The following is a 27,674-nucleotide window of genomic DNA, read 5'->3' on the forward strand; positions in this document are numbered from 1 at the left end:
AGTGCTGAGCACACTAGAGATTTTTTTTTTTAAAAACTTAGTTTGTAAAATATATGTATTCATAAATACTTAATTTTTCTCACTATTCAAATCCCTAGTATACAGTATATTTCAAATATTATTTTAATAATGTATTACCAAGCATAAACTCAGTATCTGAGAATTTTAAAAATCATCACAACATATAGTCATAACAAGTTTTGAATAATTAGCTTCCTTTGGCTCTATTAATAGTACAAAAGCTATTTCTCAATTGTTAGAGCCAAATTTCAGATGCTTCCTCTTTTTTTTTTTTTTTTTTTTAATTTTTGGGCCGCACTGCGCGGCATGTGGGATCTTAGTTCCCCAACCAAGGATTGAACCCATGCTCCTTGCAGTGGAGGCACGAATTCTTAACAACTGAACCCCCTAATTTTTTTAAAATTGTGGTAAAATACGTGTAACATATGTTTTTAACCATTTTTAAGTATACTGTGCAGTAGCCATCACCACTATCCATCTCTAGAACTTTCTCATCATCCCAAACTGAAACTCTGTGTCTATTAAGCACTAACTCCCCATTTTCCCCTCTCCCAGCTTTTAATAGCCACCATTCTACTTTTTGGTTGCGTAAATTTGTCTACTCCAAGTATCTTATATTAGTGGAGTCATGTATTTGTCCTTTTGTGTCTGGCTTATTTCACTTAGCATGATGTGTTCAGGGTTCATGATTTTTGTGTCACGTTTCAGAATTTCATTCCTTTTTAAGGCTGAATAATAGTCCGTTGTATGTATATACTACATTTTGCTCATCCATTCATCCACCAGTGGACACTTGGGCTGCTTCCACCTCTTGGCTCTTGTGAAGAGTGCTCCTGTGATCATGAATGTGCAGATATCTCTTTCAGCAGTTCCTTCTTTAAATTCTTTTGGGTATATACTCGGAAGTGGAATTGCTTATAAAGTGGATCATATGGGAATTCTATGTTTAAGTTTTTGAGGATTCACCATACTTTCCTGATGTTTTATAATGTCCAGTTAAATATTGCTGTATGTATGATCGAATAAAGTTAGCCTGGAGGTCTTTGAATTTTAACTCTTCAAACACATTTAAGAACTGTGTTAAAGGACACATCATTTAATATTCTGAGTGTCTGGTACTCAGGGGAATTAGCTCTGATTGTTGAACTTCACTGTCTTTGATTTCTCTAGGAATTTTCTACTTTGATTCTGTAGAAATAGTAAAGAAAAGTAGCAGTTCAACTTGTAAAATAGTAGACCTCTGACTGAATTGAATGTTGATTGCCCTTTAAGCTACAAGTTTCAGGGTCTCTGCCAAGATTTCAGAGTTGTTAGGGCCACAGAATTTATCCACTGTAGTGAATGGGGATTTAGTGGCATGGATTATCAAGTATGGGGACCAGTTTAATTAGGTAATATACAGTGTTTACACAACAACAAAACAAATTTGCTTTCCACAAAATAATTTAGAATTAGAAGCTTGGCTTCCCCAGTGGACCTTGGAGGAGAGGAAACATAAGGCAAAACATAAGGTCTCTAGTCTCCTAGTTTTTGAAGCTCAAAATGTTTTTGACTAGTTATTTCCTCGAAAACATTCTCTTGGCCATTAAAATCTCATTCATTAATCTTAAAAACATAGTTTGGAATTGCGTGAATGTGAAAAGAGTGGCTGAAAACATCCACAAAGAGATACTGAAAAATACTATATGTGCTGATAGGATGTGGCTCAAATCTAGTCTCATAAGATACATTGAGGGATTACTTGTCTTTCTTTTGGCTTAAACATCAGAGACAGTGCATTTTGAAATAAGCTCTCGTGAGTCCAAAGAAAGTTTTTTAACATCCGTTCAACATTTGAATTTGGATTATTTGATTTTTGTACTTTTTCTAAAGTTAACTGTTAACCACAAATTATTTATAAATTAGAGATATATCAAATTAAAGAAGCAGTGATAATCCTCGGTAATCCTGGAGTGTATATTTTAAAAAGGTATGATTTTTGGTATGATCTTAATTCATTTCCTGTGGCATATAAGGAAAAAAAACTTCATTTTTTGATCACTGGATAAAGGTGTACCACTTATAATGAACATGTTACTCTTAGGCCTTCCTATTGGTATTGCTTTGTTCTTGAAAACCTAATTCCACATTCGTCCATCCGTCCATTTAATTAATATTTGGTTGCCTGCTCTGTTTTAGGCACCTTGCTGGGTACTAGGGATATAGTGGGGACACATAAGAAATGTGGGACCCTTTTTCTCATTAAGTTTACAGTGTAGTGTAGGGAGAGCCAAAGAAATGACCATATGTGCACCTACAGACTGACATTTGTGGCAAAAATAAGGTGTTGTGAAGGTTTATAAAGGGGATCTAGTGGAGGTTGGGAGTGGAGGTGGCAAGTCAGACCTCTTGAGAAATGTGGATAGTAATTTTTTTGTACAGTTGACTTCTGTATAACATAAGTTACTGGGAATTCCCTGGCGGTCCAGTGGTTAGGACTCTGCACTTTCACTGCCGTGGCCCTGGTTCAGTCCCTGGTCAGGGAACTAAGATCCTGCAAGCTGCGTAGCATGGCCAAAAAAAAAAAAATATGTGTGTGTGTGTGTATATATATATATATTTTATATATGTTAAAAATATATAATAACATAAAACATAAATTATCCTAATGTATGGCCTGGTTTTATTCATTAGTGTGTCACCAAAGTTTAGAACAATGCCTGGACCGTGGTCAGCCCTCATTTAAGGGTTTATTGATAGTAACACTGTGATAGTAGAGATAGGGAAAGTGTTGTTGGCCCTGGAGGTGATGGGGAAACTGCAGCTTCTTGTGGATGTCATGTTGGGCACCTTCCTAGCCCAAGCTGGCTACCTAGATGCTGACCTGAGGAATAAAGTTTTAGGTACTATTGATGTATCAAATTCTGAATCTTCAGGTCTGCATAGACGGCAGTGGACTTTTAGTTATAATGGTTCTTGGATGAAGAAAAAATAATGAATGTTTTTATGTCTTGGTTTGGAACATCTTCTGAGTTTCTTTGCAGCATAGCTGAAAGGAACATAATGATCATTTTGTTTTACTGTAGTACAGCTATCATTTTAAGAAGTTTACTTGGTCTTTAAATTACAGGTATTTTTGGAGTTGTGCTATTTTGACTGGGTGTTAGAGCCACTAGGAAATTGTTTTGTTATAAAATTGTGTTTTTACTGTTTTCTGCTCCTAACATAAAGTAATTTGTTTATGGAAGTAAGTTCTAAATGTATATATGATTTTACAAAATTGTTTCTAAAGGGAGATAGGGCAAAGTGTCAGCCCACTCCGCAACTCCTACCACTCCTTTCTAAAGTAATAGAAGTTTATAAAGGAAAAGTGTTGAAAATGCCTGTTTGCATTTTGGAATTTACCCTCAAGGTCTTGCTTATTTGACTAAGTCCCAAGTGTTACAGTTGGCAAACCTTTAGAGTCTGCTCAGCCTGCAGGTAGAGTAGCTAGTTTTAATGGATGTGGTGGGAAATTGCTTTGAAAAGGAGAGAATGAATTGTTTTAAGAATATTGTTTAATCAGACAGGTGCCTGTGTTAAAATGAACACATATGGAATTTAGGCATAGAGCAACAAGAGTTTTAATTTTCTGTCTCGGTGAAATTTAACTGGCCTTGTACCCTTTTTAATTTTCAAACAATCTGTTCTATTTACCTCTGTTACCTCTCCCTTCCACGCCCCCCTCCCCATCCTGTCTCATAGTAAGACTCCTCTTGCCTATGAAGATACCTAAGAATCTGTTTCTCTTCGTAGGAAATTGGCAGCATCAGACAGGAAGGAGCTCTACCCAGCTCCCCACCGGCCCCTTAACTACCCTCTGCCCTGCCCCCGGCCTTAGTGTGGTGCTTCCTCTTTTCAAGGCTAATCCTTGCTTGGGCTTTTCATCCACCTACTTCAGGCTCCTCTAGGATCTTTTTCATCTCTCTTCCCTCCTTCCTCCTGTCTTTCAAGCTTTTCCTCTCTCCTGGCTCTTGCCCCACAACCTACGAACATGCCCAGGTTTCTAATATCCGAAAACTGAAGCTATCCCCAGCCCTTCAAAACAGAGTTGCTTTCAAGGAATCTGCTGCACTCTCTCCCCATCATCCCACTTTCACTCCTCAATTTACCCACATCTATTTGCCTCTGTCATTTCTACTTAAAGTATTCTTGAGTTCATCAACGGCCTAGCTGCCAAACCAGTCGGCATTTTCAGGCCTTGTCCCTGCCCTTCCTTTGACACTTCACACCTATCCAACCCCTTGAAACACTCTCCCTTCTTGGTTTCAGTGCTATCGCCCTCTCCTATCCCCCTGTCCATGCTTAGACCTTTCTTGCTGGATCATAGTGACTGGCCGCCTTCGCCTTCAGTGTTGGTCTTCTCCCAGTAAGAGGTCTTATTTACCCCTATGATTTTAATGACTACTGATGTGCTGATAATTCCCCCCATTTTAATTCTGCCCTATAACTGCTTTCTCTTGCTCAGGCTGGTATTAGCTGATTGCTTATTGGACATCTCCCTCTCTGTTTCCCACAGGAATCTCAAATTCACCACGACCAAATGGAATCACATCTTCAACCAAGATTGTTTCTGGTGTAACAGTTGTCCATCGGGGTTGGAAACCTTCTTCATCCTGCTGGTCTTGGTGACCTCCTCATTTTTCAAATCCCAGCTTAAATTTCACTTTCTCTGTGATTCCTTCCCATACTAATGCAGGTAAAGGGCTAATCACTCCCTTTGTCCCCTGTACAGCCACCGTCCCTTGTTCATTACTGTACTTGGCACATTTGGAATGATTGTGTGCGTGTTTGCCCTGTCTGGGGGGCAGGGACTGTATTGTCCATCATCATACCTCCAGTGCCTGTAGCAGTCTCTGTCATTGGTGGGTACTCAGCAAACCTTTGAATGATTCTTAATTCCAATTGCAGCACTAATGAGCAGCTGCCGTGGTTAATATGATATTACAATGAACTGTTTAAGTAGATAATAGATTTAATTTTACCCTCTTCACATTTATTTACAGAAGTTGAAAAACTTAAAAAAAATTGTGGGTTTTTTTTTTTCCTGTAAACCCAATGTAGTGAGAACCCAAGGTGATAATAAACAATTTCTAGTATGTTCTGAAGGTACTTACTTCAAATGTTCTTTGAGTCATTCTTAAAAAGCAGGAAAAGGATATTAAATGAAAATTTTTTGTGTTTTATGCCAGCAAAAGTAGACTGTCACTCCTTGTGTAGTGTACTTGTCTGACTAAAAAATATATAAAAAATCACCTATGTTAAAATGTACATTTAATTTGACAAGATTTTTTGTTTTATCATCAATAAGTTTTTCTTATTATAAAGAAATGCCTTTATACTGTAGGGAATTTAGAAAATACAACTATCAAAAGACAATTAAAACCATTCATAATTTCACTGCAAGGAGTAACCAGTGTTATCATCCTGATGTATTTCTTACTCTTTTTCGGTGAATATTAAAACATACATAGAGACTGTTATATTGGAACCATCTGACCTAATAATATCAATACATTGCAATTCCATAGTTTTAGAAATTCTTTTACCACCTTCTTAATGGTTTCATAGTATTCAATTATGTGAACAAACCTTTACGGATGGACATTGTTTAACTTTTTTGCTTTATAAATAGGGCTACAATGAATACAAGTATTGTTAAACGTTTTAAATGATTAATCAAATGTATTATTATTTTAATAAGTATGCACATACGAATGAACGCAGAGGTGATTTTAGTATAAATGCCGATCAACAAGCTGTGTGGGGCTTCCCTGGTGGCGCAGTGGTTAAGAATCTGCCTGCCAGTGCAGGGGTCATGGGTTCAAGCCCTGGTCCAGGAAGATCCCACATGCCACAGAGCAACTAAGCCCGTGTGCCACAACTACTGAAGCCCGTGCACCTAGAGCCCATGCTCCGCAGCAAGAGAAGCCAACACAATGAGAAGCCCGTGCGCCGCAACTAAAGAAAGCCCGCGCAGCAACGAAGACCCAATGCAGCCAAAAATAAAATAAATAAATAAATAAATTTATCTCAAAAAAAAAAAGCAAAAAACGAGCTTTGTGAAGAAAGGGCATTATGGTCACTGTTAGACGATGTCTCCCAGGAAAATATGCTCCTGAAAATCTGAAAATCAGTCTCTGGGTTAGAGGCTGAGTTTGGCTTCCCTGAGAGTTTATAAGAGCCCTTTCAAGGAGATGTGGGTGGGAACCAGCTGGGAACAGGGCTGATTGTCTGATAGCGCTCTGAAGGGGCCAGGTTCTGGGCCCCTGGCTGGCAGGAGTTTGTGCGGGGAGCAGGCTGCTCTTCTGTTCTGCTTCTGAGCTCACAGAGGCCCAGCTCTAGTTCTCAGGGATGGGTGGAAGCAGAACACTTGTGCAGAGTGGCATGAGTACCCTCAGCTGATCAGGCAGCAGAACATGGATGTGCAGGAATGTGATCAGCACAGAGCCCAGACAATCCAAGTATGGTTAAGATGCAAGCCAGGCACACAGCCAGGCACACGCTAACTCCTAAGTATTTTATTCTTTTTGATGCTATTGTAAATAGAATCGTTTTTGTAATTTCTTTTTCAGATTGTTAATTGTTAGTGTATAGAAATGCAACTGATTTTTGTATGTTGACTTTGTATCCTGATATGTCCCTGAATTCATTTGTTATTTTTAACACCTTTTTTTTTCTAATGGTAAAGCCCAGATTTGTTTTTGTTTGTTTGTTTTGGCCACTCTGCGTGGCTTCTGGAATCTTAGTTCCGCAACCAGGGATTGAACCTGAGCCCTCAGCAGTGAGAGCGTGCAGAGTCCTAACCACTGGACTGCCAGGGAATTCCCTTTAGCAGCTTTTTTGTGGAATCTGTAGGGTTTTCTGCTTACAAGGTTGTATCATCTGCAAACAGATTACTTCTTCCCTTCCAATCTGGATGCCTTTTCTTTTCCCCTTCCCTCCCCTTCCCCCCTCCCCTCCCTTGTCTTCTCTTCTCTTCTTTTCTTTTCTTTTCTTTCTTTTTCCTAATTCCTTTGACTAGAAGTTCCAGTATTACATTGAATAGAACTGTGAAAGTGAGCATCCTTCCCCTGTCCGTGATCATAGAGGGAAAGCTTTCGTTTTTCACCAGTGAAACTGTTTGCTGTGGGTTTTTCGTATATGGCTTTTATTATGTTGAGGTAGTTTCCTTCTGTTCCTAGTTTTATGAGTGTTGTTGTTGTTGTTTTTTTTTTATCATGAAAGGGTGTTATGCTTTTTCTGCATCAGTTGAGATGATCATGTGTTTTTTCCCTTTCATTCTGTTATTGTGGTGTATTATTTTGTTCAGTTTTCATATGTTGAACCATCTTTGCATTCCAGGAAAAAAGTCCCACTTGGTCATGGTGTATATTGCTTTTAATATGCTGCTAAGTTAGGTTTGCTAGTATTTTGTTGAGAATTTTTGCATCAGTGTTCATAAAAGATATTGTTCTGTACTTTTCTTGTAGTGTCTTTGTCTGGCTTTGGTATCAGGGTAATGCTGGCTCATGGAATGAGTTACAAAGTGTTTTCTCCTCTTCAATTATGGAAAATTTTGAGAAGGATTAGTGTAAGTTCTTTGTTTGGTAGAATTTTCCAGTGAAGCAGTCAAGTCCAGGGAGATTTTCTGTTGGGAGATTTTTGATTTTTGATTCAATCTCCTTACTAGTTATGGTTCTGATTAGATTTTCTATTCCTTCATGATTTAGTCCTGATAGGTTTTGTGTTTCTAGGAATATGTTCATTTTATCTAGGTTATTCAGTTTGGTGCATAGTTGTTCACAGTACTGTCTTACATGCTTTTTATTTCTGTAGAATTGGTAGTAACGTCCCTGCTTTCATTTCTGATTTTAGTAATTTGAGTCTTCTCTCTCTTTTTCTTAACTTAGCTAAAGATTGTCTGTTTGATCTTTTTGAAGAACCAACTTTTGGTTTCATTGATTTTTCTCTATTTTTCTAGTCTCTTTTATTTCTAGCTCAGCCTTTATTACAGGAATACCTTGAAGATACTGCAGGTTTGGTTCCAGACCACCACAATAAAGTGAATATCGCAGTAAAGCAAGTCATATGAATGTTTTGGTTTCCCAGTGCATATAAAAGTTATGGTTTTTCTGAGAGTAGACATATTATGTTTGTGGCATTTCCCTAATAGCAGACCTTGAAAATTTGAGTTTAAATGAGCTCTGAAAAAAAACAACCAAGTGAAAATATCAACTAAACAAAAACAAAAAAGTTATGTTTATACTGTAGTCTGTTAAGTGTGCAATACAGCATTATGTCTGTCTAAAAAAAAAGTACATACATTAATTAAAAAATAATGCTGTTGGAAAAAATGGAGCAATAGACTTGCTTGGTACAGGGTTGCCACAAACCTTCAGTTTGTTAAAAGCAAGCAAACAAACAAACAACAAAAAAAGCCCTACAATATCTGCAAGGTGCAATAAAGTGTGATACAATGAGCTTTGCCTGTACTTTCTTCCTTACGGTAGCTTTGGGTTTAGTTTGTTCTTTTTCTGGTTCCTTAAGTTGCAAAGTTAGGTGGTTGTTTTTAGGTCTGTCTTGTTTTTTAATGTAAGCTTTTATAGCTATAAATTTCCCCCTTAGCACTGCTTTTGCTGTCTCCCATAAGTTGTGTATTGTGTATTCATTTTCATTCATCTCTAAGTATTTCCTAATTTCCTTTGTGATTTCTTCCTTGATCAACTGGTTGTTTTAAAGTACGTTGTTTAATTTCCATAATTTTGAGATTTTTCAACTTTTCCTTCAATTATTGATTCCTGACATCATCCATGTGGTTGGAAAAGATACTTTACAATGTGTGTTTTTTAAAATCTACTGAGAATTAATTTGTGGCCTAACATTTGGTCTATCCTGGTAAATGTTCCATATGAACTTGAGAAAAATGTGTATGCTGTTGTTGGGTAGAGCTGTGTGTGTTAGATCTAGTTGGTTTATTGTGTTAAGTACTCTGTTTCCTTACTTCTTTTTGGTTGTCATATCCATTGTTGTGAGTGGTGTGTTGATTTCCAACTATTACTGCAGAACTATTTCTTCCTTCAATTCTGTTAGTTTCTGCGTCTTAAATTTTGATGATCTGTCATTAGATGCGTAAATGTTTATAATTGTTATATCTTCTTGCTATATTGAACCTTTTATTAATATGTAATGTCCTTCTTTGTCTTTCTCTTTTTTTGGGGGCGGGGGGGCTGTGTTGGGTCTTTGTTGCTGCACGCGGGCTTTCTCTAGTTGCGGCGAGCGGGGCTACTCTTCGTTGCGGTGCGTGGGCTTCTCATTGCAGTGGCTTCTCTTGTGGAGCACGGGCCCTAGAGCGTGTGGGCTTTAGTAGTTGTGGCACACAGGCTCAGTAGTTGTGGCTTGTGGGCTTAGTTGCTCCATGGCATGTGGGATCTTCCTGGACCAGAGATTGAACCCGTGTCTCCTGCATTGGCAGGAGGATTCTTAACCACTGCGCCACCAGGGAAGTCCCCTTCTTTGTCTCTTGTAACCTTTTTTGATTCTGAGTATTTTGTCTAGTATTAATATAGTCACTCCTGCTCTTTTTTGTTTACCATTTGCATGGAGTATCTTTATTCATCTTTCCACTTTCAATCTGTCTGTGTCTTTGGATCTGAAATGAGTCTCTTGTAAACAGCATATAGTTGGATCATATGTTTTTATCAGTTCTGCCAGTCTCTGTCTTTTGACTGGAGATTTTAATCCATTTACATTTGAAGTCATTACTGATAAGGAGGGACTTATGTCATTTTGCTATTTGTTTTCTATATGCCTTATCATTTTTTTGTCTCTCATTTACTACATTACTGTCTTCCTGATTAGTTGATTTTTTTTTGTTGTACTGAAATGTTTAAATTCCTTTCTCATATACTCTTTATAGCTATTTTCTTTGGGGTTACCATGGGGATTACATTTAACATATTAAAGTTATAACACTAATTCGAATTTATACCAGATTAACTTCAATAACATACAAAAACTGTGCTCCTTTACAGTACTGTCCTCACCCCTTTAGGTTGTTGATGTCACAAAATTACATTTTTATATACTGTGTGCCCAAAAACATAAACTAATAATTCTTTTTTTTTTTTTCTTTTGGCCATGCCACATGGCTTGAGGGATCTTAGTTCCCCGACCGGGGATTAAACCCACGCCTTCAACAGTGACAGTGTGGAGTCCTAACCACTGGACCACCAGGAAATTCCCAAAACTAATAATTCTTTTAAATGCATTTCTCTTGTGTAGAAAACAGGTTTTGGAGTTACATACCAAAGTGACAGTAATACTAGCTTTTAGACTAATAATTTTTTTCTTGGAATGTATTAGTCTCTTAAATCACATAGAAAATAAAAAGTGCAGTTACAAACCATTGTTACAGTAATACTAGCTTTTATAATGCCCATGTATTTACCTTTATTGAGATCTTCATTTCTCTGTATGGCTTTGAGTTACTGTCTAGTGTCCTTTTATTTCACCTTATAGGGTTCCTTTGAGCATTTCTTGCAAGGCAGGTCTAGTGGTAACAAACTCCCTCAGCTTTTGTTTTTCTGGGAATATCTTTCTCTCTCACTTTTGAAAGGCAGTTTTGCCAGATATAGGATTCTTGGTTGACAGTTTTTTCTTTTAGTACTTTGAATATGTCTGCCCACTGCCTCTGGTCTCCAAAGTTTCTGATGAGAAATATGATCATCTTATCAAGGATCTCTTGTATGTGATGATTTGCTTCTCTTTTGCTGCTTTCACAATTCTGTTTGTTTTTTTAAAGTTTGGTTATATAATATATCTCTTTGATTTCATCTTACTTGGTGTTCATTGAACTTCTTGGATGTTTACATTCATGTCTTTGATCAAATTTGGCAAAGTTTTTGGCCATTATGTCTTCAAATACTCTTACCTAACCCCTTCTCTCTTCTGGGACTCCTATGAATCATATGTAGATCTGCTTGTTGGTGTCCTACAGGTCTGTTAAGCCCTGTTCACTTTTCATTAATCTTTTTTTTTTTCCTAGTCCTCAGACTTAGTAATTTCTATTGTCCTATCTTCAGGTTCACTGATTCTTCTGCCTGCTCAAATCTGCTTTTGAATCCCTCAACGAATTTTTCATTTCAGTTATTGTACTTTTCAGCTGCAAAATTTCTTTTTGGTTTCCTTTTAGGCTTTTATTCTCTTAGGACATCTCTTATTTTCTACACCCACAGATAAAGAATACTTTCACCAATATTCTGTCTAAACAAAATTCAGGGGAAAAATTGTTATTAAAAAAATTTCCTTCTGAAATTCAAGAAAATATAGACATATTTACAATCTAAGAAATTATATGCAATCTAGCTATGCTTTTTTTTTTTTTTTTTTTGGAGGGCATACCGTGCATCTTGTGGGATCTTAGTTCCCCAACCAGGGATTAAACCTGAGCCCCGGGCAGTGAAAGCATGGAGTCCTAACCACTGGACCACCAGGGAATTCCCTAGGCTTTCTATCTCTTTATTTTAATTTTGTTCATACATTTTCTTGACTTTTTCCATATATTCCTTTAGTTCTTTGAGCATTTTTAAGACATTTTTTTGAAGTCTTTGTCTAGAATATCTGCCATCCATTCTTTTTCAGGCTCAGTGTCTGTTGATTTATTTTTTTCCTTTGAAGGGGCCCTGCTTTCCTGTTTTCTTTATATGCCTTGTGATTTTTTTTTTTTTGGCTGCTGAAAACTGGACATTTGAATCTAATGTAGTAACTCTAGAAATCAGATACTCCTCTTCCTCAGGGTTTGCTAATTTTTTGGTTTTTTTGTTTGTTTTTTTGTCTTTGATTGTTGTAGACTGCCTTTCTCCTGAGGGCCAGCCTAAACTTAAGTTGTCTCATGTCTTTTTTGAGCCTTTGGTGGGCATGAACAGTCACGTTGTAATTTTCCCCATATATGCAGTTGTTTGTGAATGTCCTAGTCTTTAAAAAAGGGAAATTAAGGAGAAATTTAAGCGGGAAAACAGAAAAAAAAGAAGAGGGGTAAAAGGGTGCTGGCCCTTTAAATCCTCTGGCAGTCCAGGCCACCGGAGAGGCTTGCAGCAAGGGTGCAGGTGCAACAACAATGGCTGCCCACTTCTTTGTCTGCATTTCTGTGGTCAGAAGCAGCAATCAGTGAGCAGAGCTGGCTCCCCAGTATTTGGAGGACAGGGTCCTTTTTGCTGATGCCGGCTCCAGCAAGCTGCTCCAGGAGCACGTGCACAAGTGCCTGCTGAGTGGCTGGAGGTGGGGGGTAGGGAGCTGCTACCCCTAAGAGCTGAAATTAACCACATTTACCTTCCAAGTCTTCCCTGGCAGTTGCAAGCCTTCAGGAGGTTCCAGAGTTCCAAAGAATTGATAGTTACATCAGACAGAGTCTGCCAGTGCAGTTGTTGTGTAGGTGGGGAGACAGATCCCTGGTATTTCTTACTTGGCTATCTCCTGGAACCCTCTGTGTATTTTGAAATTATTTCATCTTGTCAAATTGTTGCCTCTCCCTCTGCAACATATGAAGGATTGTGTGAATGTTATTATAATATATAATATGCATAATATTATTAGCAGTTTACTGGAGTGCACATTTTCTGTTCATTCCAGCATTTGGTGTGTTTAATTTTTTTATTTTTGCTAATCAGGTAGGCAAAAAAATATCATTGTGTTTGATTTATTTGCATTTAACTGATTATTAGTATGAAAGAAATTTGTATTTTTTCTGGGAATTGCTGTTCATAACATTTTGACATCAATGCTTTAAATTTGATTGTAGTCCTTTATAGTTGGCTTGAGGCTTGGTAAGAAAATATGAGAGTTATTTGTAAGTATCGTGGCTCCAGGATCCTTATCTGTAATTTATTTTCTCACAAGTTTCTCACATTGTGTTAATTTACATTTCAGCCTTATGCTATTTCTATACAAACTGCTGAATTGCCGTATTTTAACTTTATATCTGGTTATTGATGTTGTGCTAATAACTATTTACAAAATACCTTGACAGTGTGCTTTCATAGACACAGTCTTACAACAGGTCATGAGGTTGATTGTATTTTGCAGGTGAGGAAACTGAAGCTTTGAGAGAGTGAGAAACTTGCCCAAACGTCCAGTGCACTTCTTCAGTAATAATACAAAGGGCACGGAGTCTCAAGGTCAAGTTTTGGCCCTGCAGCTGATTCATTTAATCAGTTCTTGTGTCTATCTCATTAGCTGCAGAATGAAGATGATTTTTTTTCTCTTTTATCTGTTAGCAGATAATATCCAAAAGCTAATATATGTTCTTTGATAATAGCAATGTTATTATTTTTTAAATCTAGAAATGAGCACAGAAGCAGAGCAACAGCTTCTCCATCATGCCAGAAACGGCAACGCTGAAGAAGTAAGACAGTTATTGGAAACCATGGAAAGGAATGAAGTAACTGCTGACATTAACTGCAAAGGTAACCTTTGAATGGATTTTTTAGCTTTTTCTTGTGAGTATGCACTACTTTATCATTTATTTAGCACTAATCTTTCTGAACTTGCAATAAATTTTCATCTCTTATCCTAGGAAGAACCCCCATAAGAGTGGATACTCTCCTTCTCCCCTCTAAGTCAGAGAAATTGAGATCCAGTCTTAATATTGTCATGGGTCCTAAACCTTATGAACTACAAGGGTGACCCCCGAGTCCACAGGATGCATGCTATGATAATTTCTTTTTCTCGAAGACGTTGTAGGTGAAGCATGTGAAGTACCTTAGAAATGTTGTCAGACAGGATCCTTACCCTCACTGAGATAAGTAGATTACTAACTCAGACTAGTCTGCATTGCACAATATGTACAGAATATGGAAGCTATGAAGTGCAGGGTGTTAGGGAACCTATAAGAAGTATGTAACTGGAACTCGAAGAATTAGCTTCTTGGAGGGAATTATTCTAAGGAGATATATGAAGAGTGCGTAGACTTAACCAAGTAAAAATAGAGAAGAAAAGGGGTCAAGGCAGAAGAAACGTCATATGCCAAGGTCCTGAGGTGAGAAGCAGCCTAGATGGCAAGGGCTTTTGCAGGCAGGAGGGATGAGGGATAAGGCTAGGTGGGTAGGTAGCAGCCAAATCACAATGTGCCTTGTGTAGCAAGGTTACAAGTATATTAAACTCAGGGGTGCAGAGAAATAGGCTTTATTTTCTAAATTGGCTCTGATATTTCAATGAGCGCCTTCTCATTCTGGAAGTTTGGAGGACTAAATATAAGTCTTTGGGTCCCTCCATTTCAGTAGCTTTTTTGATAAATGATTGGCCTCCCAGAGCCTCTCACCTGTGTCCTCCCCCATCTCACCTAAGGTGGCCTGTAAATGTAAAGGCGAGCCTTCTTCTGTGTGTACGGCCTTTGGTTCCTTGGCGACCTGTCTTCCTAGTGCCCCTGAAGCATTTGTAGCTGAAGTAAAACTCCTCAGAGTCAAATGCAGGTTTTTCATAAGCACAGGTGGTGCTCCTTGGCTGTGTTGGGAGTCTCATCCTGGCTCTTGTTGGCTTTGTGTCATCCTGAACCTCTCTCATGGTTCCCTCTGGTACATGGCCTAGGCTTGCTGGTTCACCTCGGCCACACTCCTGTGGATGTGGCCATGGGGGTGTTGAGTGACCCATGGGGGCTTGGAGCAGCTCTAGGTAGCCAACATTTGGCCTTCCCGCTGCCTGCACTACTGAGTTTACTTTGACGTGGCCACCGTGCAGGTTGGTGCTAGGCTAGGTGGCCTGGTAGGGGACCTTTTCCTAGCATCCTACATGCCACTGCCTGTTCTCAGTGTTCCCTCGACTTATCTCACTCTCCGGGCTTAGAATCAGGAGCCACGTGCCCCATTTTACGTCTTTTCCTCTCCCACAGCCCTCTGTCCCTGACGGGTATTTTGTTCTGCTGTGTCACATTCTCCTCCTGTCATAGAGCAGCAAACTTCATGGCCTCACCCTCAGTGCGGAAGTATTATCTTTGTAGCAGTGAAGAAACCACGCTCTGAGTTGTCCAGAAATTATAGTCTGAGTCGGTTCTTGGAATGCTAAAGGAATTCTAAAAATCCTTCTCATCCTTCAACAGAAACCTGGTTCTTAATCTTTACCTTGGGGTTCTGTTTGGAATGCCAGAAGCATGCCTGGTTTGATAATCTTCAGCAACCCTTTACTTTCTACCAACCACCGCCCCCCCCCCCTCACCCATGGTTGCCTCAGGCTAGTTAGTGGAGCGTCACCTACTTGGAAATGTAAAACTGAGAGACAGATGTTACTGCTTTTTCAAAATTTCACCCTCATTATACCTGTCAGTCAGACTTGTCTTAAGGGCAGTTTGAAGGGTTTATGTAGAGGAACAATGTAATCAGGTGATGTGAGTTCACCCAACAGCAGTGAGTGGGGAGGGCTGGGACTGGGTGTGTGAGTGTCTCCACATGGGAATCCCTGTGCCTGGCATTTCTTGGTTTTCTTTTCTATCTGATTTTGTTTTTCCAAACCCTGAGAAATTGAGAAAATGGTAAAGTGTAGTATAATTCTTCTGCAAGAATTAAAGCTCAACAATCAACATAGAGATGTTACTGGTTGGGAGGAATCCACTGATGTCAAGTTGAAGGGAGAGAGGGAAGCGCTAAAGTGCAGTTGAAGGTTAAGGTCAACACTTCTAGGCTAGGGGCACAAAGGAAGAGCTAACTGGGCAGTTTGGCTTGTAGCTGTTGCCGTTATGAGTGTGTGTTCATGGTCCCATCTGTTGCTAATGGCGAGACATTCTTGCAAATGAAATAAATACTAATATGTTTATACGCATAACATGCTTTGTATAAATTCTATGAGTGATCTAAGAGATAAGTTTTTTGTTTTTTTTTTTTAATTTATTTATTTTATTTATTTATTTTTGGCTACGTTGGGTCTTCGTTGTTGCACGTGGGCTTTCTCTAGTTGCAGTGAGTGGGGGCTACTCTCCGTTGAGGTACGCGGGCTTCTCACTGCGGTGGCTTCTCTTGCTGCGGAGCACGGGCTGTAGGCGCGTGGGCTTCAGGAGTTGTGGCTCATGGGCTCTAGAGCGCAGGCTCAGTAGTTGTGGCACACAGGCTTAGTTGGGCATGTGGGATCTTCCCGGACCAGGGCTCGAACCCTCATCCCGTGCACTGGCAGGCAGATTCTTAACCACTGCGCCACCAGGGAAGCCCAAGAGATAAGTTTTTGAAAGCAAAATAAGAGCTTATATCGGCAACATCAACACATGATTTTGTGTAGTGCTGTCCTGTTGCTTTGCTGGAAGGTCTGCATGGGAAGTTACTTGAGTATTACCCATAACGTCTGCTGGTGTTTCCCAGTGTTTAATATTCAGTATAGGGTACGGTTTTCTGTAAATATTTCTAAACTTGATATTTCTTATTGATAAAAAATTTTGCATGTCCATAATAAGTTGTAAAGAGTATAAAGGATATTTGGAGCATTCTTTTTTTCATGACTTAATAGCTCATTTATTTACTTATTTTTTTATGTAGATACTGATTTATTGATAGGGGAAAGTATCTCTGCTACATTATTTACCAAAGTGAAATTAAAAAGTAGATTTTAATTATTAAAGATTATCAAGAACTTGTAGAGTATGGCCCTTTTTTTTTTTTTTTGAACATTTTTACTGGTATTTGGAGTATTTTAAGAATTATTTAGGGTTCTGTAAATTTTGACTTCTTGATTCAGAATCCCATGTGGAAGCACTAGATGTGAGGAGACCCGTTCAGAAGCTGCTGCAGCAACTCAGAGGAGACAGTTGGGTTAAATGGGAGTAGAAGCAATGGGAATGGTGAAAAGTAGGTATAGTTAACATTTAGGAGGTAGAATTGATAGGACTGATTGAGTTGGGTGGGGGTGAAAAGGAGAAAGGCAGCAAGAGTGGTGCTTATTTCTGACTTGAGAAGGGAGGTGAATAATGGGGCAGTTCATTGTGAAAACGATGTGGGGGGGGGAACAGGTGTTTTTTCTGTGCACATGTGTATGTGTAAGGTAAGTGAGTTCAGCTTTGTACCTCCTGAGCATAAGGTATTCTTGTATCGTCCAAATGGAGGTGAATAGTAGAGAGTTGGAAATGGAAATACGGATTTTTGAAGTCAAGAGCCTATAAACAAAGCAGTGAGAAAGGGCCAAGAGGTGTCATTATTGGAGATTCTAGTAATGAAGGATAATCAGAGAAAGTGGAGTTTTCACAGAGCCCTGGGAAGAAGTGCAGTGCTGTGGAGGCTCTTGGCCTGGGCTGTCAGATGCCGTCCAGTGACGCCGTGCGCTGGCTGCTAAAAAGTGCCCCTGGGATCCAGTGACACCATTTATTGGTAAAAGTTGAGGACAGTTTTAGTGATGCGGTGGGAAATGAACCTGGTCTGCAGTGGGTGGGTAGCTGATGGGAGGGAACGCGAGGTGGGAAGCATGAAGACTGGCGGGGGTGGGGAGGGGAGGAGAGTGAGGAGGACAGTGGCCGGAGGGCGCCCGGGACCAGAGAGGGAGGGGTTGGGTGCTTTTGCTTGTTAGATGGAAGAGACGCAAGTCCTTACCTGCTCCTTCCTATTCCCAACTAAAGAGGGAGAGGTTGAAGATAAGGAGGAAAAGGAGTACTTGGGAAGCAGGAGGGCATGGGATCCGGGATCCGGGATCCAGGAATCGTGATTATTCTGAGGCCTCAGGAGGAAGGATGGGCGCCTCTGGGTAGAGGTAAGGGGTGGATTTGGTGCCAGGAAGCCCAGGGAATCCTATGAAAGCTTCTCTTTTCTTTGTGAAGCTAAGAGATCAAATCATTTGCTAAGAGGCAGGTGTCTGGGTAAGAGGCTTGAGGGGAGTGGTGAGGATTGAAATACCTGTGCTGGAACATAGGAGGGACACCTGAACGGCAGTGTGGAAAGGATTGCCGGCCAGCAGTGAAGGCTTTGCTGAAGTATGAGATCCTGACTTTATGGAGCCATGAATCCACAAGGTTTTGTTATTTTTCTTCCACCACTGTTAGCAACCTGGGTGTGGTTATAGAAAAAATTGAGCTCGTGTATTTATCAGGCTTTGGGGTTTTTCTAGGCTGCTGTGACAAAGATAGGATATTGGCAAAGAAATGTTGAAGTGAGGGACCAAGAAATATATGCTGGATTTACCGAAGGAAGTGAAGATGGTGCGGGTATTTACATAGAGGGAAAGCGATTAAAGAACTGGAGGGTCAGTTCAGTTGAAGAACAAGTCTGGGGGTTTGCCTGTGTGAAGAAGTGGGAAAGTGGGCACTCTGTGGGAAAGTGGGCTTTCTGTGTTCCTGAGTTCAGACGTGATGATGACATCCAGACTCTGGCCCTGGGGTTGGGTACCCGACGTGGAGCAGAGGCCAAGTTCGTGGGGAAGTGAGGGAAGCTGAGAATCGGAGACACCAGGATACTGGCTCGTAGTAGTCACCCCCAGGATGGTGGCAGGATTTGCCACAGGGAGAAAGACTCTGCTGCCGAGTTAACTGGTGAGGGGTGAGCCACTGGGAGGCCGGTAGATGGCGGCAGAGAAAGCATTTGCGGGGCGTGTAGCGGTGCTTAATGTCAGAAGCCTCAGAGGAGGGGTTGTAACACGAGAGAGGTCATTGACCAAAGGCCACGCTGGGTGTTTTGTTTTTTGTTTTTTTTTTAATTTTTGGAGAGCAAAATCCTTTTACTGCCAGAGCGAAATCTAAAGACGTCTAGAGCCAAACATTTTGTAAGGGTAAGCCTGAGAAGGCCGAAGAGAGACGGTGCTCCCTCTCCCGTGGGACGAAAACAGGCCGGGCGGGTCCAGCGCGATGGGCGGCAGGGCAGCCAGGTCGTGTGGGGTCAGGGGCTGCACGTTGGGTTTTTTTTTTTTTTTAAGAATAGGGTCTCAGGGAGTTTTTTTTTTTTTTTTTTTTAATTAATTAATTAATTAATTTTTTATGGCTGTGTTGGGTCTTCGTTTCTGTGCAAGGGCTTTCTCTAGTTGTGTCAAGCGGGGGCCACTCTTCATCGCGGTGCGCGGGCCTCTCACTATCGCGGCCTCTCTTGTTGCGGAGCACAGGCTGCAGACGCGCAGGCTCAGTAGTTGTGGCTCACGGGCCTAGTTGCTCCGCGGCATGTGGGATCTTCCCAGACCAGGGCTCGAACCCGTGTCCCCTGCATTGGCAGGCAGATTCTCAACCACTGCGCCACCAGGGAAGCCCTGCACGTTGGGTTTTGACGTGGAGATTCACGTGGCTCTGTGCCGTGAGGACCAGTGGGGGTGTGGGAACGGGGGAGCCTACCCCCGAGGGATAAAGGAGAATCATTGTCATCAGGAAGAGCTAGGTTAAGGACAGAGGGTAAAGAGAAATGTTCCATGCAGTAGACCATGGCTCTAGGACGTATTGCCTGTGGAATTAGGGGTTCCAGAGGGCACCCATTTGAGAGGGAACAGTTATGGAAGTTTGGTAAGTGGCAAACAGTCACAGGGACACTGTTGGCGGTGACAGTCAATACTGTTCTGGGTACACTGAGGCTGGTGGCGGGCTTTCTGTTGGCCCCAAACCTGAAATCCAGGAGCTGAGGGCAGCCGTTAACCTCCAGCTCCTCCCAGGGAGGGCCGGGCAGCCTGCTGCTGGGCTTCGGGAGACCCTCTAGGGTGGTGGTGGGCTTTCGCAGCTGTCATACATAGGCTGTATTCTCTCAAGCTTCATTTGGAATTTTGGAGATCTTCTGAAGCTCTCTAAACTATAATGCCCTATTTTTTTTTTTTTTTCCTAAATTGAATTATGTAGCTCGTTTTCACCACGCTCAGTTGTTTTATACCTCTCCTCAGCTGGGATCTGACATTTTGTTGCTTTTAATTTGGGTTCTTGTTATCTAGTTGGACTCTCCTGTGCTGGTAACCCTTATCCTCATTACGTGAGGTGTTATCTGAGGTAAGGCTCCGTTTTCAGTCACCGTCTGCAGTGCCGACCGCTTGCTAAACGCTGCAGGAAAGATTGGTTCCCAGTTCCCCTTTCTGTCCACTCTCCTGATGCGGGACAGGTTTTCAACAAGAGGTGCTTTTCAGGAAATGCTGTGCCAAGAGACCCACGTGCTTGTTTGCTGACAGCAGGGTGGTTAGACACTCGCTCAGCACCTTAGAGCCTCAGACCAGTTTGAATGTAACCCCCATCAAGTCTCCTTCCACCCTGTTAAGAGTGAGGACATCGAGTTAGGAAGGTGTCCCCAGAATCTGGGTCCTGTGAGTTCTGACCCATCTCACTCAGAACATGTATTATAGTGTCATGTCTCCTGCCTCTCACTCATCAGCAGCACAGTGTGAAAGGGAGCCACCGGCCAATGTGTTGGAGCAGAGTATTAAGGAGAAATTAATTTGATTGTACAGTTACCTCAGTAACATCTAAAAATACCTCTTTCCTTTTTTTTTTTTTTTTTTTTTTAGGAAGAAGTAAGTCTAATTTGGGCTGGACACCTCTTCATCTGGCCTGCTATTTTGGACATAGACAAGTGGTCCAGGATCTGTTAAAGGTATATGTATGGCTTTAATTTTTAAATAAAATATGGCTATTATGGAAATTATGAACATCTTGGAAAAGCGGTCTGGGCCATGATGCATAATGGCCTGTTTAAAGCAGTTGCTAATCACTTAATTGTTCTTTGCTAAATACATGAATTAGGGTAGCCTGACTAATTAAAATTCTGTTTTTTCAATCATTTGATTTTTACATCATTGACTTTTTAGAGTTACAAAAATGGACATATGAATTAATGAAGATACTACATTGTTTTTTGAGCATAGTTAAAAAAGTGACCAAAGCACATCCTTTGTGATTAAAAAATAATGTCAGAATCTCTTAATGAGCACGGTGTAACTTAAGAACTCATATTTCTCAATTCTGTGGTGAATAATTTTTCACACATACTGATATTTCTGAAATTGGGTTTCATCTTAAAATTGATCTGGTGGCCCCAAACCTGAAATCCAGGAGCTAAGGCAGCCCTTAAACCTCCAGCTCCTACACCATTTAAATGGTGGCATCTTTTTCTTTTTTTTCCCTTAAACTCATTAAATTAAATTGGTGGAGAAAATGTGCTATTTTATTCAGAGACGGTTCTCCTTTTTTTCAATATGAGTGTTTCTAAAGTAGAGCAAAGGGTGTATAGATTTTTAAAGAAAAGTAGCTTTTTATTTTCTACCTATCAGGTAGATTTTTACTATAAGCTTACTGTTTTACTGTGAACTGAACTTATTTTTAGTAGTGACAACCAGTCAATATTAACAATTATTTTAATTTTTTAAATATTTAATATATTTTTAGGGAACTGTTTTCACCTTTGTATATTTCTTGATATGTGGAAGATGCTTAAAGCTTTCATGTTTACTAGGCTGGCGCAGAAGTAAATGTATTAAATGACATGGGAGACACGCCACTTCATCGGGCTGCCTTTACAGGACGAAAGGTGAAAAACATTCTCCGTTCAGTGTTTGCAAGTGAAATATTTGGAAGGGCAGTCACAAATGTTTTCTCCTTACAACCCTAGGAATAGCAACTGCGAAAAGCCACAAAAAATGTATAAACCAGCATTTTGGGTTAAAAGACCTCACGCTCTTAGTGATGGACAGTGAGGTCAAGTATGAAGGTCATGGAGACTCCACCCTCGTGTCCCTGATAGGAGCTCGTTCAGTCTCTGCTTGTGTCCTCCAGGGATGGGGAACTCCTGCACCTTCTTCATCTTCTTTTTATTTTTAAAACAGCTTTATTGGGGAATAATGTACATTGCATGAAACTCACCTGCTGTAAGTGTACCTTTCAATGATTTTTTTTTTTTTTGTACATGTACACAGTTGTATGACCACAACCACAGTCTAGTTTTGGGACATTTCCATTCCCCCAGAAAGTTTCCTCATGCCTGTTTGCATTCATTTCCTGCTTCTAGCCAAGCCTCAGGCTACCGCTGATTTACTTTCTGTTTCTAGATATTTGCTTTTTCTAGAAATTTCTTGTAAATGGAATCATACAAACATTTGTGTCTGACTTTTTATATTTAGTATAATTATGTTAAGGTTCATCCATGATGTAGCATGTATCAATAATTTGTTCTTTTTATGGCTGAATGACATTCCATTGTATGGATATACCACATTTTTTAATCTATTCACTGTTTATTGGAAAGATTCTTTCCCCATTGTATTGCCTTGACACCTTTGTTGGAAATCAGTTGACCATAAATGTAAGGATTTATTTCTGGACTTTCTGTTCTCTTCTTTTTTGTTTTGTTTTGTTTATAAATTTATTTATTTATTTATTTATTTTTGGGTGTGTTGGGTCTTCGTTTCTGTGCGAGGGCTTTCTCTAGTTGCGGCGAGCGGGGACCACTCTTCATCGCGGTGCGCGGGCCTCTCACTGTCGCGGCCTCTCTTGTTGCGGAGCACAGGCTCCAGACGCGCAGGCTCAGTAGTTGTGGCTCACGGGCCTAGTTGCTCCGCGGCATGTGGGATCTTCCCAGACCAGGGCTCGAACCCGTGTCCGCTGCATTGGCAGGCAGATTCTCAACCACTGCGCCACCAGGGAAGCCCTGTTCTCTTCTTTTGATCTATATTTTATCCTTGCACCAATACCACACTGTCTTATTACATTACTTTGTCATTAATTTTTTAAAAAATATTTATTTATTTGGCCGCTCCGGGTCTTCGTTGCCACGTGCAGTGTCTTCATTGCCATGTGCAGTGTCTTTGTTGCCACGTGCGGTGTCTTCGTTGCCACATGAGGTATCTTCATTGCAGCGTGTGGGACCTTTAGTTGCAGCATGCGGGATCTAGTTCCCTGACCGGGGGCCAAACCTGGGCCCCCTGCACTGGGAGTGCAGACAGAGTCTTAATCGCTGGACCACCAGGGAAGTCCCTGTAATTAAGTTTTGATATTGGGTAGTGTAAGTTCTCCTACCTGTGATCTTTTGAAAAATTATTTTGGCTATTGTCAGTCAAAAGTTTGTGTTTCCATGTAAATTTTAAGGTTATTCTGTTAATTTCTATAAAAATTCCTGTTGGAATTTTGATAGAGATTGTGTTGTCTTGAACCTGCAGATCAATTTGGGAAGAAACGCCACTTTAACAACATTATCTTCCAATCTGTGAGCATCAAATGCCTCTCCATTTATTTAGATCTTTAATTTCTTTCAGCAATGTTTTGAGGTTTTCAATATACAGATCTTACTCTCTTTTTGTTAAACTTCTATGCGTTGTATTCTTTTTGGTGCTATTTTGAATGGAATTGTTCTCAATTTCTTGTTGCTGTTATATAGAAAGACAGTGTTTATGTTGCTCTTGTATCTTGTGTCCTTGCTGAACTTGCTTTTTAGTTCTAGTAGGTTTTTGTTGATTCCATAGGATTTTCTATATACCAGATCATATCATCTGCAAATAAAGACAAATGTATTGTACTTCTTCCTTTCCAATCTGGATCCTTTTTCCCCTCTTTGTTTTACTAGCTAGATTCTAGTATAGTGTTGAATAAATACAGTGAGAGCAGAAATCTTTGCCTTGTTTGTTGATCTTTGGGGAATAGCATCTAGTCTTTAACCAGTAAATATGATGTTAGTTGTAAGTTTCTCTTAGATGCCCTTTATTAGGTTGAGAAAGCTTTCTTCTATTTCCAGTCTATTGAGAGTTTTCGTTTTTTTTTTTTTAAATCGTGAATGGGTGTCAGATGTTTTTCCTCTGTCTTTTGAGATGATCATGTGATTTTTTATTACTCTATTAATATGGTATATTACATTAATTTGGAGATGTTAAGCCAACCTTGCATTCCTGTATAAATCCCACTTGGTATTGGTTAATAATCCTTTTTATATGTTGCTGGATTCTAGTATTTTCTTAAGGATTTTTTGGGTGTGTATTCATGAGAGGTACTGCTCTGTAGTTTTCTTGAGATGTGTGTGTCTGGCTTTGGTAACAGCGTAATACTGACCTCGTAGAATGAGTTGAGAAATGTTCTTTCCTCTTCTGTTTTCTGAAAGGCTTGTGAAAGATTATTTCTTCCTTAAATATTTGATAAAATTCACCAGTGAAACCATCTGTGCTTGGACTTCCTGTGTGGGAAGATCTTAAATTACTAAATCAATTTAATTATTTAATAATCTGTTCAGAGTTTCTACTTCTTCCTGAGTCAGTTTCGGTTATTTTGTCTTTCTAGATATTTTTCCATTTCACCTAAGTTGTCTAATTTGTTGGCATAAGGTTGTTAATAATATTAATAATATTTTTTAATTTTCCTTGTGATTTCTTCTTTGACCCACAGGTATATACAGAAGTATGTTGTTTGCCAAATATTTGGAGATGTACCAAATTTCTTTCCATTGTTGATTTCTAATTTAATTTTGCTTGTGATCATGTAACTTACTTTGAATTGTGTTTTGAAGAATGTATTTTAAATTCTTTTACAATGTATTAGGAATTATTTTACAGTATAGCATTTGATCTATCCTAGAGAATGTTTATTGAGTGCTTGAAAAGTGTAGTCTACTTTGAGGTGGAGTATTTTATAAATGTAAATTAGGTTAAGTTAGTGATAGGGCTGTTCAGTTCTCTTATCCTTAACTGATTTTCTGTTTGCTTTATCAAATACTGAGAGTGAGGTATTGATGTCTCCAACTATTAATTCTTGAATTGTATATTTTTAATTTTGTCAGATTTTGCTTCATGAATTTTTTGGCTCTGTTAGGTGCATATCCATTTATAGTGGGGATTATGTGGGATATGTTATATGGGATATGCCTTCCTGATGTATTGACCTTTTTTGTCATTATGAAATGTCTTTCTTTGCCTTCAGTAATATTTCTTACCATAAAATTTATTTTGTTTTATGTTAATATAGCCAATCTAACTCTCTTATAGTTACTGGTTATATTATGTCTTTTCCTCTCCTTTTACATTCAACTTCTTTGTGTCTTTGAATCTAATGTGTGTTTGTTGTTGGCAGCATATAATTCAGTTGTATGTTTTTATCATCTGAAAATTTCTCCCTTTTGATTTAGTTTAGTCTATTCACATTTAGTTGTTAATAACTTTGGATTTACGTCTTCTATTTGTACTTGTTTTCTATATGTCTCAGGTTTTTTGTTCCTTAGTTCCTCTTTTACTGCCTTCTCTGGTTTTTTACAAATATTCTTTAGTGTACCATTTTATACCTTTGGATATTAAACTTTTTGGATATATTTATAATAGCAGCTTTATACTTCTTATCTGCTAAATTCAACATATGGGCCCACTAAAAGTCAGTTTCTATTACCTGCTTCTTTCAGACTATGGGTCATACTTCCCTTTTTTTTTTTGCATGTCTCACAAGTTTTTTTTGAAAACTAGACACTGTATATAATATAATTTTAGCAACTCTGAATTCTGACTTTTTCCCCTTGAGGTTATTATTATTATTTTTTATTAACTTGTCTGGCCTTCATCTGTGAAATATGGAATGTGTCTGGCCTACTGATATCTCTGCTCCTTTTTTAAAAAAAAATTGTTTTAATGTTTTAGCGTAGTTTCTCTTATGTACTGGTTGTTTGCATCCCCCTGAAATGCATGTATTCAAATCCCAAAGTGATGGTATTAGGGATGGGGCCTTTGGGAGGTGATTAGGCCATGGTGATAGAGCCTTTGTGAATGAAATTAGTTCCCTTATAAAGGAGACCCCAGAGAGCTCTCGTGCCCCTTCTGCCATGTGAGGACAAAGTGAGAAGATGGCCATCTGTGAACCAGGAAGCAGGCTCTCACCAGACACCAAATCTTGTTGTGCCTTGATCTTGGTCTTCCCGGCCTCCGAAAATGTGAGAAATAAATCATGTTTAAGCCACCCAATCTGTGGTGGTTTTGTTATGACACCCCAAATGGACTAAATTTCCTAGAGTTCACCCCTGCATCTACATAACTTAGTGGTCAGCCAGTATTTGGGTAGAGGTTTTGCCCGAATACTCAGAAGCATAGAGCTTCTACCCTCTGCTGATGGATCTGTGTGTAGGTTGGGGAGCACTGTCAGAGTTCAGCCATTTCTCACTTCTGCCTCTGCTTCTACTTTCTGCAAGGCCTTCTCCTGTTTCTTCTGCACAGTCAGTCAGGAATGTATGGGCAGCTTACCTTGTCCTTTTTTGGGTCTCTCATTTCCAGGCTGTTTTGCCATTTGCCCCACGTGGTAGGCATAATAATGGCCCTCCAGAGACGTTCTCATCCTAGTCCCCAAAACCTGTGGCTGTGTTAGGTTACATGACAAGGGGAAATTAAAGTTGCAGATGGAATTGAGGTTGCTAATCAGCTGACCTTAAAAAGAGGAAGATTATTCTGGATTATCTGGTGGCCTCAGTGTAACCACAAAGGTCCTTAAAAGTGTGAGAGAGAGGCAGAAAAAGAGTCAGAATGAGAGGGAGATGTGCCTAGGAGAGAATGGTCAGAGAGATGCAATGTTTCTGGCTTGGAAAATGGAGGAAGGGGACCAAGGAATGTGGGCAGCCTCTGGAAAGTAGAAAAAGCAAGGAAATTAGTTCTCCTCTAGAGCTTCTGAAAGGAAAGCAGCCCTGCTGACACCTTGATTCTAGCCCAGTGAGACCCATTTTGGACTTCTGAAATACAGAACTGTCAGATGATAAATTTGTGGTGTTTTAAGCTGCTGAGTTTGTGGTAATTTGTTATACCCCCGACAGAAAGCAAATACACTCTAATGGGAAAAGGAGCCTCGTGCTGTAGGTTTTTCCATTTGTTTCCTACTGAATTTGCTACTTTTTTGCTCCAAATCAAGTCATTTCCCTCTGGCAAAGCTACTGGCTTTCATTGCCAGCCCTGGCTTGGTCAGACTTCTTGGAGAAGGGGGTGGGGGGGTGTGTCGGGGTGTGTGTGGCCATAGCCTGTGGCTGGAAGGTTAAAGACTCCTGATGTTCTTACCTGAAGTTCTAGTTCCTGTTGAGTATGCCTCTCAATTTGTTGTCTTTAGTCGATATCCAGCACCATGATATGAATAGTTTTGTAATTTTGTCCAATTTTATACTCTTTTTTCAGGATTACAATTCACAGATCTCTTTATGCCACCATAGTCAAAAGTTGCTTCACCCCTCTTTCTTGATACTTTTTTTGATTATTTGAATGATCTGTTAAATTAACTATGACATAGGGTGTATTTCTTGTTTGTTGTGATTATTAACCATAGTCTAACATACTCCCTAAAGGTTATTTTATAATCCCATAATTGGAAGATTTATGTGCATTTATCACAAGTTCAAGAATGAATTTATTATATGATTTTATACTTTATTATTCTAATGATTAGATTTAACCAATTTTCATATAAATTATTAATCAACCCAGTAAGTGTGTGCTAAGCATGTTTGAATTAGTGCATTTCACACTGTTGGGTCTATTTGTTCATATGTTGATACTTGTGGACCATATATGGAGTCTCACTAAAGTTGAGAAAAAAATAAAGGTAGTGGGTTAATTGCTATGCTTGACTCTGGGGTCAGTGTGGGGGAGGCTCAAAAATGAGCTGCAAATAGTTTAATTTGCCTGACTCATACGTGAACTACTTGCTATTTTCCTTTATAGCCTTGCACTTCTCATTCTTCTCTATGTACCTAGGAGAGTTCTTGGCCATCCATTTTCACATGGCCCATGTCAACCCATTCTTGAAAGTGCAGCTC

The 27,674-nt window shown here is 39.7% G+C and overlaps 1 protein-coding gene across 4 annotated transcripts in view; it reads left to right on the top strand.

Moving 5' to 3' along the window:
* The window catches only part of OSBPL1A (oxysterol binding protein like 1A), a 231,915-nt gene that overhangs the window by 3,946 nt on the left and 200,295 nt on the right, over positions 1-27,674 (top strand). For 3 of the 4 annotated variants that reach the window (XM_061170288.1, XM_061170289.1, XM_061170291.1), the window contains exons 2-5: positions 4,559-4,738; positions 13,359-13,481; positions 20,437-20,522; positions 21,381-21,455. In XM_061170288.1, coding sequence (XP_061026271.1) covers positions 13,361-13,481; positions 20,437-20,522; positions 21,381-21,455 — 282 coding nt within the window. In that variant the 5' untranslated portion in view covers positions 4,559-4,738; positions 13,359-13,360. The remainder of the gene's footprint in view (positions 1-4,558; positions 4,739-13,358; positions 13,482-20,436; positions 20,523-21,380; positions 21,456-27,674) is intronic. The other variant, XM_061170290.1, reaches the window with a different exon arrangement.

The sequence above is a fragment of the Eubalaena glacialis genome, chromosome 15, assembly GCF_028564815.1.
Source record: "Eubalaena glacialis isolate mEubGla1 chromosome 15, mEubGla1.1.hap2.+ XY, whole genome shotgun sequence".
Taxonomy (NCBI): Eukaryota; Metazoa; Chordata; class Mammalia; order Artiodactyla; family Balaenidae; genus Eubalaena; species Eubalaena glacialis.